The sequence below is a fragment of the Nerophis lumbriciformis genome, linkage group LG21 (assembly GCF_033978685.3).
Source record: "Nerophis lumbriciformis linkage group LG21, RoL_Nlum_v2.1, whole genome shotgun sequence".
Taxonomy (NCBI): Eukaryota; Metazoa; Chordata; class Actinopteri; order Syngnathiformes; family Syngnathidae; genus Nerophis; species Nerophis lumbriciformis.
Window position 1 is genome coordinate 1,227,099 of NC_084568.2, and position 12,902 is coordinate 1,240,000.

General features: G+C 41.7%; 1 protein-coding gene across 2 annotated transcripts in view; it reads right to left on the bottom strand.

The window, feature by feature from the left end:
* Positions 1–3,193: 3,193 nt before the first annotated feature.
* klhl7 (kelch-like family member 7) overlaps positions 3,194–12,902 on the bottom strand; it is a 38,292-nt gene continuing 28,583 nt past the window's right edge. For both annotated transcript variants that reach the window (XM_061983251.1, XM_061983250.1), the window contains exons 8-13: positions 11,164–11,312; positions 6,855–7,107; positions 5,743–5,944; positions 5,566–5,663; positions 5,322–5,505; positions 3,194–3,422 (exon numbers count right to left, since the gene is read on the bottom strand). In XM_061983251.1, coding sequence (XP_061839235.1) covers positions 3,248–3,422; positions 5,322–5,505; positions 5,566–5,663; positions 5,743–5,944; positions 6,855–7,107; positions 11,164–11,312 — 1,061 coding nt within the window. In that variant the 3' untranslated portion in view covers positions 3,194–3,247. The remainder of the gene's footprint in view (positions 3,423–5,321; positions 5,506–5,565; positions 5,664–5,742; positions 5,945–6,854; positions 7,108–11,163; positions 11,313–12,902) is intronic.

Sequence of the window (12,902 nt, forward strand, 5' to 3'; positions counted from 1 at the left end):
GCCGCGTGTTTGAGACCCCTGGTGTAGATAATTGTATTCGCAACTGCTTTTAGTCTTTTTAAATTCAAATCGACATCTTTTGTAAGACGTTTTATCATTTCAACCTTGTAAGTCCAAGTTTATTTTACAAAATAAAAAAATTCCCATTATAGCTGTGCCACTCATTCTGTTTGCTTTCTCTAAAGTCCACTGTAGTAGAAATGTGACTTCCTAACAACACAGTATAAAGGTGAGTTGCCGGCTTTTAGCACCTAAACTACACCATATACAAACCCTGTTTCCATATGAGTTGGGGAATTGTGTTAGATGTAAATATAAACGGACTACAATGATTTGCATTTTCAACCCATATTCAGTTGAATATGCTACAAAGACAACATATTTGATGTTGAAACTCATAAACTTTTTTTTTGTTTTTTTTTTGCAAATAATAATTACCGTATTTTCCGCACTATTAGCTGCACCTAAAAACCACAAATTTACTCAAAAGCTGACAGTGCGGCTTATAACCCGGTGCGCTTTATATATGGATTAATATTACGATTCATTTTCATAAAGTTTAGGTCTCGCAACTACGGTAAACAGCCGCCATCTTTTTTCCCTGTAGAAGAGGAAGTGCTTCTTCTTCTACGCCAAGGTAAGCACCCGCCCCCATAGAAGAAGAAGCGCGCGGGTATTACGTTTCATTTCCTTTGTGTGTTTACATCTGTAAAGACCACAAATGGCTCCTACTAAGCAACACACTGTGGTTCTAGCTTGCCATGCTAATGGCCAGAAACTTCCACCCATGGTGATATTCAAAAGGAAGACCTTGCCAAAAGAGACCTTTCCAGCCGGCGTCATCATAAAAGCTAACTCGAAGGGATGGATGGATGAAGAAAAGATGAGCGAGTGGTTAAGGTAAGTTTACGCGAAGAGGCCGGGTGGCTTTTTTCACGCAGCTCCGTCCATGTTGATATACGACTCCATGCGCGCCCACATCACAGATGGTGTCAAAAAACAAGTGAAGCACACAAATACAACACTCGCCGTCATTCCGGGTGGATTAACCAAAGAACTCCAACCGCTGGATATTGGTGTCAACAGGGCATTTAAAGCACGACTGCGAACGGCGTGGGAACAATGGATGACCGAAGGCGAACACACCTTCACTAAGACAGGGAGACAGCGCCGGACGACATACGCCAACATCTGCCAGTGGATCGTAAATGCCTGGGCGGATATTTCGGTCTCAACTGTGGTCCGAGCTTTCCGGAAGGCAGGATTCACGGAACTGCTGGAAAAACAACAGCGACCATGACTCTGATGACTTCGACGAGACGGAGCCGGCCATTTTGGATCCCGTAATTCGGCCAACTTTTTAATTCGGACACCGTAGGAGAAGAATTCGAGGGATTTATGAATGAAGAATAACTTCAGAAAGTGAGTGTTATGTTTATTTTGTGTGTTGTGACATTAACGTTCGAGCAACATTAAGTTATTGCTATTGCTCTGCACTATTTTGAATTTTACTATGTTTGTGATTGCACATTTGCACATTACCGTACATTTTGGGAGTGAACAGAGTTGTTAGAACGCTGGTTTTTAATATATTATTAAAGTTTGACTGACCTATCTGACTGTTTTTTTGACATTCCCTTTAGCGCAGTTAGATGCGGCTTACAACACGGGGCGGCTTATAGGTGGACAAAGTTTTGAAATATGCCGTTCATTGAAGGCGCGGCTTATAACCCAGGGCGGCTTATGGTGCGGAAAATACGGTAACTTAGAATTTCATGTCTGCAACACGTGCCAAAGTATTTGGGAAAAGGGCATGTTCATCACTGTGTTACATGGCCTTTCCTTTTAACAACACTCAGTAAAAGTTTGGGAACTGAGGAGACACATTTTGAAAGCTTCTCAGGTAGAATTCTTTCCCATTCTTGCTTGATGTACAGCTTAAGTTGTTCAACAGTCCGGGGGTCTCCGTTGTGCTATTTTAGGCTTCATAATGCACCACACATTTTCAATGGGAGACAGGTCTGGACTACAGGCAGGCCAGTCTAGTACCCGCACTCTTTTACTACGAAGCCACGTTGATGTAACACGTGGCTTGGCATTGTCTTGCTGAAATAAGCAGGGGCGTCCATGGTAACGTTGCTTGGATGGCAACATATGTTGCTCCAAAACCTGTATGTACCTTTCAGCATTAACGGCGCCTTCACAGATGTGTAAGTTACCCATGTCTTGGGCACTAATACACCCCCATACCATCACACATGCTGCCTTTTACACTTTGCGCCTAGAACAATCCGGATGGTTCTTTTCCTCTTTGGTCCGGAGGACACCGACGTCCAGTTTCTCAAAAACAATTTGAAATGTGGACTCGTCAGACCAGTCAGATCAGTCCATCTTAGATGAGCTCAGGCCCAGCGAAGCCGACGGCGTTTCTGGGTGTTGTTGATAAACGGTTTTTGCCTTGCATAGGAGAGTTTTAACTTGCACTTAACAGATGTAGCGACCAACTGTAGTTACTGACAGTGGTTTTCTGAAGTGTTCCTGAGCCCATGTGGTGATATCCTTTACACACCGATGTCGCTTGTTGATGCAGTACAGCCTGAGGGATGGAAGGTCACGGGCTTGGCTGCTTACGTGCAGTGATTTCTCCAGATTCTCTGAACCCTTTGATGATATTACGGAGCGTAGATGGTGAAATCCCTAAATTCCTTGCAATAGCTGGTTGAGAAAGGTTTTTCTTAAACTGTTCAACAATATGCTCACGCATTTGTTGACAAAGCGGTGACCCTCGCCCCATCCTTCTTTGAGCATTTCATGGAATCTACTTTTATACCCAATCATGGCACCCACCTGTTCCCAATAAGCCTGCACACCTGTGGGATGTTCCAAATAAGTGTTTGATGAGCATTCCTCAACTTTATCAGTATTTATTGCCACCTTTCCCAACTTCTTTGTCACGTGTTGCTGGCATCAAATTCTAAAGGTAATGAATATTTGCAAAAAAAATTTTTTTTATCAGTTTGAACATCAAATATTTTGTCTTTGTCGCATATTCAACTGAATATGGGTTGAAAAGGATTTGCAAATCATTGTATTGCGTTTATATTTACATCTAACACAATTTCCCAACTCATATGGAAACGGGGTTTGTATAACATACACACACACACAATGGGTCCTTCCGTCAACACAATTTTATTTTCACTTATAAATAAAACAAAATCAACATAAACATGGCAGCTATAGTTAATTACGCCTCTGTGCTCGTTAAGGATGACAATGTTGACGACAAGGTGGCAACAGAGTCGCTCGCTTCCTGGGAATCTCCGAGAAGCCCGCGGTGCTCCTCGTTACCGCCACCACATGTTTTGAAGGCACAAACCAGGCTGGTCGGCATGTGAAACATTTGATAATTGGTCATCCATCTGCACTCGGGTGAATAAAAAAAAAAAAGAGAAAGCATGCTCATTAAGAAATACGAGAACAAGCCATTCATTGTTTCAAATAAATATGTTACAGTATTGTGTATTAGACCCCTCGTCTTATGTGCGAGTTTTACATTCTGAGCTTTTCTTCTTGCCTCACACTCCAGGCTTGTGGAAAATTCAAAAAATGTATGTTAATTCCTTGAACTTCAGTCAATCAATCAATCAAAGTTTACTTATATAGCCCTAAATCGCGAGTGTCTCAAAGGGCTGCACAAGCCACAACGACATCCTCAGCTCGGATCCCACATCAGGGCAAGGAAAAACTCAACCCCATGGGATGACAGTGAGAAACCTGAATAAATAAATAAATAAACTTGAATTGAGGATGTAAACACGAAGTATAATTGCAATTCAAATTCCATTAAATTCAAATTAGATCTGCTACGCCACTCCCAGTCTGTGGAACGCTCTCCCTGACCACCTGAGGGCACCACAGACTGTGGATGCTTTTAAAAAAGGCTTAAAAACCCTTTTTTAAAAAGCCTTTTTTTTTTTTTTTTTTAGATATATGCATACTAGTTTTAGTTATTAGGCTGTTCTATTTTTTTTTTTTTTTCATTATCTTTTTATTTTAATTTTTTTTTAATACTCTGTAGCACTTTGAGGTTGTTTACTCAATATAAAGTGCTTTTAAAAATAAAATCTATTATTATTCTAAAATAATTTTGATTAAAGTATATTCTTGACATGGCTTGTTTTAAATATTCTATGGAAGTATTGTTACTTCATTTACACATTTTAATTACAGCGAACGTTTTTTTCATTGATAATTACAAATAAAAACATCTTATATCAAACAGATAATTTTGCGATTTGATCTTTCACAACATTTCTACACTATTCTTTTTCGCCGATTTTTGTCTTCTAACTGAGAAAGTAAACAGAACATTTAGTACTTCCTGTACTTTTAGATAGAAGTCGACACGTCAGCGCGCTGTAGCAGCATAAGCGATGTGCTTTGTGGCGGCCATCACTTTCCCATTTAAGGCAATGCAATATATTGCAAATAAATAATTGTACATTGATTCTGCATTTTTGACATATACCTACTTTCATTTATTTCTTAAGGCCCAAGCTGTTTGTTTTCATGCTTTTTATTTATTTCTCTTTGCTATTTGGGCTTATTGAACCCTAATTAGAATAACAACTAAATCATCTTTTAAATACAAATGTGTACTTCATGTTTAGTGACATGCTAATTCTTATTTTTACACTTTTTTTTTTATTCCAAATTCCATTGTATATTATACTCTTCTGACACCACCAGATGGCAGTATAAGTGTCCACATAAGTGGCCATAAGACCCCAATTCAGTAGTGTACACAATTTTGGAAATAAGAGCTAAAAGGTGCTGTCCACGCATGTGGCCACTAAGCCTTCAGAGGTTAAATTAACATTTTCACATTTATTCTACATTTCCACGCATTTCTTCTTGCATTTGACATATTTCTACAATTTGAATTTGGGTGCTGTAAAACAATCAATCAATAAAAAAACCAATTATTAAGCAGAACAGAAGTCAGAAATAGAAAATGTTCCACTTGGTATTGCAAAAAATCCTACGAATTCCCATCCTTCCAACATGCGTCTACATTTATTTTACATTTTAACGCTCAGTCATCGATGCAGAGTCATCAAATAGCTTTTGAGCAGCTAACAAACTGGATATAAAAGTCTGATATCATGAACATTGAAGTTCTGTTTTATACTGCAATCCAGCAGGTATTTAAAGACTCATATTCTGGTCACTATGGTAAACCTTTTTAACATGGCAAGAGGAAAGAACTGAATCTGATGGTCCATGGTACATTTCGTGCTTCATTTCGACGTACAAACCTGTCACAGTTTGTGTGGTACTCCATCACCCGTCCAAGCCGGGAAGCTCCTTTATGCCCCACGAACACGTAAACCACATCCCTTACGACGGCACACTTGACAATTTCGCCGCACAATGGCATCCGTGGGGCTGCGTTCCATGTGTCACTGGCAATGTCGTAGCACTCCACCGTGTTTAGTGGACCTAGAAAACCGTCAGGAATAATTAGGTCTGAACTAACTCACTATTCTTTTGTCCGATCACCTTTTTTCCCCCGTCCTCCAAAAGCATAGATTGTGTTGTCGATCACCGCCAACCCGTGGTTCTTCCTGGGCTCTTTCATCGCGGCCAGTGATCTCCATCTGATAGGGAAGATAAACAGAATCTCCCAATATCGCGCTGAGGCCGTTTCTGGGACTAGTGTACGGTTTAGTGACTCACTGTTGGGTGCTGGGATCAAACGTCTCACAGTCGTCGATGACCGTGCCAGAGACCGGGTTGCCCACAGATCCTCCACAAACGTAAATGAGTCCATTGGCCTCCACTGAGCCATGGTTGCAGCGACACATCAGCATGCTGCTTTTGGCTTCCCATGTCTGGGTTCTTGTGTCGTAGCACTCGAAAAGGTCCGTGGCAGAGTATCCTTAAAGACGCATGTATAGATCATGATATAATTTTGTACTTGCTCAAGTCATTCCTTAGACGACTGTGATGTCATCCATCCATCCATCCATCTTCTTCCGCTTATCCGAGGTCGGGTCGCGGGGGCAGCAGCCTAAGCAGGGAAGCCCAGACTTCCCTCTCCCCAGCCACTTCGTCCAAATCCTCCCGGGGGATCCCGAGGCGTTCCCAGGCCAGCCGGGAGACATAGTCTTCCCAACGTGTCCTGGGTCTTCCTCGTGGCCTCCTACCAGTCGGACGTGCCCTAAACACCTCCCTAGGGAGGCGCTCGGGTGGCATCCTGACCAGATGCCCGAACCACCTCATCTGGCTCCTCTCGATGTGGAGGAGCAGCGGCTTTACCACAACGGATCGATACAGCGTCCGCATTACTGAAGACGCCGCACCGATCCGCCTGTCGATCTCACGATCCACTCTTCCCTCACTCGTGAACAAGACTCCGAGGTACTTGAACTCCTCCACTTGGGGCAAGATCTCCTCTCCAACCCGGAGATGGCACTCCACCCTTTTCCGGGCGAGAACCATGGACTCTGACTTGGAGGTGCTGATTCTCATCCCAGTCGCTTCACACTCAGCTGCGAACCGATCCAGTGAGAGCTGAAGATCCTGGCCAGATGAAGCCATCAGGACCACATCATCTGCAAAAAGCAGAGACCTAATCCTGCAGCCACCAAACCGGATCCCCTCAACGCCTTGACTGCGCCTAGAAATTCTGTCCATAAAAGTTATGAACAGAATGGGTGACAAAGGGCAGCCTTGGCGGAGTCCAACCCTCACCGGACACGTGTCCGACTTAATGCCGGCAATGCGGACCAAGCTCTGCCACTGATCATATGTTTATCACAAATCTAAATAAGAGTGTTTCTGCTTACCTAAATGTCTACTCACTTCACAGCCTCCAGATGTGTAGATCTTGCCCTTGGTGGCGCAGACTGCGAAGCGTCTCCGGGGTGTGGGAGGCCCTTGCTTAAAAAACCAGCCGTCTTTCAGGACATTGTAGCAGTACATATGTCTAATGAGGTTAAGCGGCAAGCCGCCCAGGATGTAGACCACGTTGTCACAAAAGACAGCCGTGGCGTCCCGACACTCATTATATGGGCAGCGGATATCTGCCCAGCTGGAGTTCTGTATGAAAACAAAGGCTGACATTTGACACCTGTGTAAGACACCTGTATGGAGTGTTTATCAGTGCTTCCCATACATTCATTTATTTGTGGTGGTGATTCCATCTTTACCACCACATAGAGTTTTTTTGTTTTGTTTCAAACCTACCTATTCGCCCTCGTTCAAACTGCTGGGATATATTATGTTGGGTTATAGTTAAGATAATGAAGGATGAAGTGATTAAGAAATGTTTAGTGTGTATATATATATTCTTAGAATAGGCCGTGCAACTAATCATATCCTCTAAGTTCCGTGTTAGAACTGGGTCCAAGTTCAAGCATACGCACATTCACTCTTATCGCCCACTTTCTTGCCACTGTTGACGTGGCTTCTTTGCCGAGGTCTAAAGGCATACTTGCCAACCCTCCCGGATTTTCCGGGAGACTCCCGAAATTCAGCGCCTCTCCCGAAAACCTCCCGGGACAAATTTTCTCCCGAAAATCTCCCGAAATTCAGGCAGACTTAGGTCCTCCACAATATAGAAAAGCGTACCTGCCCAATCACGTTATGACTATAGAATGATGGAAGGCAAGTTCTTGGTTTCTTATGTGGGTTTATTGTTGGGCAGTTTCATTAACGTCCTCCTAGCGTGGCAACAACACACAACAACAGCAGTCACTTTTTTGTATACCGTAAAGCAGTTCATCTGCCGTAAACAGCAATGTTGTGACACTCTTAAACAGGACAATACTGCCATCTAGTGCATTTGATGAAAGCACTTTTGTGCGTGCCACACAGCAATGCATCATCAGAGAGGGTGTTCAGCATGGTTCGAAAAATAGTGACAGAGAATAGAACAAGGATGGACAATTCAACTCTTAACTCAACAATGAGTAGATGAGTGTTATGTGTGTGTATATGTGTAAATAAATGAACACTGAAATTCAAGTATTTATTTTATTTATATATATATATATATATATATATATATATATATGTATGTATGTATATATATATATATATATATATATATATATATATATATATATATATATATATATATATATATATATATATATATATATATATATATATATAGCTAGAATTCACTGAACGTCAAGTATTTAATATATATATGAAATACTTGACTTGGTGAATTCTAGCTGTAAATATACCCCTCCCCTTTTAACCATGTATATATACCGAATAATAATTAACTTAGAATTTCATGGCTGCAACACGTGCCAAAGTAGTTGGGAAAGGGCATGTTCACCACTGTGTTACATGGCCTTTCCTTTTAACAACACTCAGTAAACGTTTGGGAACTGAGGAGACACATTTTTGAAGCTTCTCAGGTGGAATTCTTTGCCATTCTTGCTTGATGTACAGCTTAAGTTGTTCAACAGTCCGGGGGTCTCCGTTGTGCTATTTTAGGCTTCATAATGCGCCACACATTTTCAATGGGAGACAGGTCTGGACTACAGGCAGGCCAGTCTAGTACCCGCACTCTTTTACTATGAAGCCACGTTGATGTAACACGTGGCTTGGCATTGTCTTGTTGAAATAAGCAGGGGCGTCCATGGTAACGTTGCTTGGATGGCAACATATGTCGCTCCAAAACCTGTATGTACCTTTCAACATTAATGGCGCCTTCACAGATGTGTAAGTTACCCATGTCTTGGGCACTAATACACCCCCATACCATCACACATGCTGCCTTTTACACTTTGCGCCTATAACAATCCGGATGGTTCTTTTCCTCTTTGGTCCGGAGGACACGACGTCTACAGTTTCCAAAAACAATTTGAAATGTGGACTCGTCAGACCACAGAACACTTTTCCACTTTGTATCAGTCCATCTTAGATGAGCTCAGGCCCAGCGAAGCCGACGGCGTTTCTGGGTGTTGTTGATAAATGGCTTTGGCTTTGCATAGTAGAGTTTTAACTTGCACTTACAGATGTAGCGACCAACTGTAGTTACTGACAGTGGGTTTCTGAAGTGTTCCTGAGCCCATGTGGTGATATCCTTTACACACTGATGTCGCTTGTTGATGCAGTACAGCCTGAGGGATCGAAGGTCACGGGCTTGGCTGCTTACGTGCAGTGATTTCTCCAGATTCTCTGAACCCTTTGATGATATTATGGACCGTAGATGGTGAAATCCCTAAATTCCTTGCAATAGCTGGTTGAGAAAGGTTTTTCTTAAACTGTTCAACAATTTGCTCAGGCATTTGTTGACAAAGTGGTGACCCTCGCCCCCAATCTACTTTTATACCCAATCATGGCACCCACCTGTTCCCAATTAGCCTGCACACCTGTGGGATGTTCCAAATAAGTCTTTGATGAGCATTCCTCAACTTTATCAGTATTTATTGCCACCTTTCCCAACTTCTTTGTCACGTGTTGCTGGCATCAAATTCTAAAGTTAATGATTATTTGCACAAAAAAATTTTTTTTATCAGTTTGGACATCAAATATGTTGTCTTTGTAGCATATTCAACTGAATATGGGTTGAAAATGATTTGCAACCGTTTATATTTACATCTAACACAATTTCCCAACTCATATGGAAACGGGGTTTGTATGATGCGTTCAAGAGTCTTACGGCCTGAGGGAAGAAACTGTTACAGAACCTGGAGGTTCTGCTACGGAGGCTGCGGAACCTCTTTCTAGAGTCCAGTAGTGAAAACAGTTCTTAGTGGGGGTGGGAGGCGTCTCTGCAGATTGCAGAGATCTGCAGCACCCTAGAGCATACTTGCCAACCTTGAGACCTCCGATTTCGGGAGGTGGGGGGTGGGGGGTGGGGACGTGGTCGGGGGTGGGGCGGGGGGCGTGGTTGGGGCGTGGTTAAGATATATATATATATATATATATATATATATAAGAAATACTTGACTTTCAGTGAATTCTAGCTATATATATATATATATATATATATGTATATATATATATATATATGTATGTATGTATGTATGTATGTATATAATAAATACTTGAATTTCAGTGTTCATTTATTTACACATATACACACTCATAACACTCATCTACTCATTGTTGAGTTAAGGGTTGAATTGTCCATCCTTGTTCTATTTTCTGTCACTATTTCAGAACACACACATTATACAAATATACATTATAAAATCAATAAGAAAACGGGAGCTCTAATTTGGGAGTCTGAATTAGGATCAGAAGTTCCTATATAAACATTGCGTACTCAAGTCGCCTTTTTGTATTCATTACTGCAGCTGTGCACTGGATTCATTCACAAATACAAACTACAACTCACAAACACTTTAGAGTTAGGCTCCACCATCAGAATGTGTACTTAAACTTATAAAGATCACATGGATATTATTCAGTGATTTGATTCACCAAAACTAACCTGTTATACAGGAGGAAAAAGCACACAGGACGTTTCAATTGTTCACAGACTGGTTGCGCTCATCAGAATGACAAGACACTTCCGGTCTGCAGGTGATAGCATTCAATTGGGAAGAAACGCCCTACTGCCCCCTACTGACCAATGTGAATACTGATAAATGTGTAATGACCGCTCCAAAAACGAATTCACACCATAAAATAAATAAATCAACACAAAAATGTGACACATTATGGGTGGGTCACATATGCATGTACAGTAGATGGCAGTATTGTCCTGTTTAAGAGTGTCACAACATTGCTGTTTACGGCAGACCAACTGCTTTATGGTAGACACTGTTGTTGTGTGTTGTCAACACGTCACTCAGGTCCGCCTGAATTTCGGGAGTTTTTCGGGAGAAAATTTGTCCCGGGAGGTTTTCGGGAGAGGCGCTGAATTTCGGGAGTCTCCCGGAAAATCCGGGAGGGTTGGCAAGTATGCTAGAGGTATAAAGTGTCAACACACAAAGGGTTTTGGTCGGAACTTACAGGGTTCATTGTGACGTTGGCTACACCGCCTAGCAGCGGGGAGGCTCATAACCCGAAGTTTTAACTCGCAAACTAAAGCCTAACAATTATCCACGGGTAGATTGCGAGCATGTGGGAAACACTGAGCTATAAAATGGGTTCATTTTCTGACAGATCCATGTGGACGTATACCTTTGGATGGTAGTAGTAGCAGGAGTGCGGCCGCGATCCTCCAAACAAAGCGATTATGTACTCAAACTTCTTGCGTCGTGGTCGTCTGCTGCTCTCTCCCAAACACTTGAGCTTTTCCGAGGACTGCAGGTAATAGTAGCACATTCCACCTGGGCCAGAGCCAGATGGTTATTCTGCATTGAAACGTGATGTATCATTTATTACATTTATCAACTACACTTTAAGTCATGAGAAAAAGTCAGGCCCGTATACACCAACCGGCCATAATAATTTAGAAATTATTTTATTTTTATATTATATTACCGTATTTTCCGAATCACTGTATATAAGGTGCACCCACACATTTTTTAATCACATTAGCTACAGATATAGAAGTTGTGCAATCAATCAATCAATGTTTACTTATATAGCCCTAAATCACGAGTGTCTCAAAGGGCTGCACAAGCCACAACGACACTTGCTCAGATCCCACATCAGAGCAAGGAAAAACTCAACCCAATGGGACAATGAGAAACCTTGGAAGGGACCCCCCTCCTAGGGCGACCGATGCAATGGACGTAGAGTGGATCTAACATAATAGTGAGAGTCCAGTCCATAGTGGATCTAACATAATAGTGAGAGTCCAGTCCATAGTAGATCTAACATAATATTGTGAGAGTCCAGTTCATAGTGGATCTAACATAATATTGTGAGAGTCCAGTCCATAGTGGATCTAACATAATATTGTGAGAGTCCAGTCCATAGTGGATCTAACATAATAGTGTGAGAGTCCAGTCCATAGTGGATCTAACATAATAGTGAGAGTCCAGTTCATAGTGGATTTAACATAATAGTGAGAGTCCAGTTCATAGTGGATTTAACATAATAGTGAGAGTCCAGTCCATAGTGGATCTAACATAATAGTGAGAGTCCAGTCCATAGTGGATCTAACATAATAGTGAGAGTCCAGTTCATAGTGGATTTAACATAATAGTGAGAGTCCAGTCCATAGTGGATCTAACATAATAGTGAGAGTCCAGTCCATAGTGGATCTAACATAATAGTGAGAGTCCAGTCCATAGTGGATCTAACATAATAGTGAGAGTCCAGTTCATAGTGGATTTAACATAATATTGTGAGAGTCCAGTCCATAGTGGATCTAGCATAATAGTGTGAGAGTCCAGTCCATAGTGGATCTAACATAATAGTGTGAGAGTCCAGTCCATAGTGGATCTAACATAATAGTGTGAGAGTCCAGTCCATAGTGGATCTAACATAATAGTGTGAGAGTCCAGTCCATAGTGGATCTAACATAATAGTGTGAAAGTCCAGTCCATAGTGGATCTAACATAATAGTGTGAGAGTCCAGTCCATAGTGGATCTAACATAATAGTGTGAGAGTCCAGTCCATAGTGGATCTAACATGATAGTGTGAGAGTCCAGTCCATAGTGGATCTAACATAATATTGCGAGAGTCCAGTCCATAGTGGATCTAACATAATAGTGTGAGAGTCCAGTCCATAGTGGATCTAACATAATAGTGAGAGTCCAGTCCATAGTGGATCTAACATAATATAGTGAGAGTCCAGTCCATAGTGGATCTAACATAATAGTGAGAGTCCAGTCCATAGTGGATCTAACATAATATTGTGAGAGTCCAGTCCATAGTGGATCTAGCATAATATTGTGAGAGTCCAGTCCATAGTGGATCTAGCATAATAGTGTGTGAGTCCAGTCCATAGTGGATCTAACATAATAGT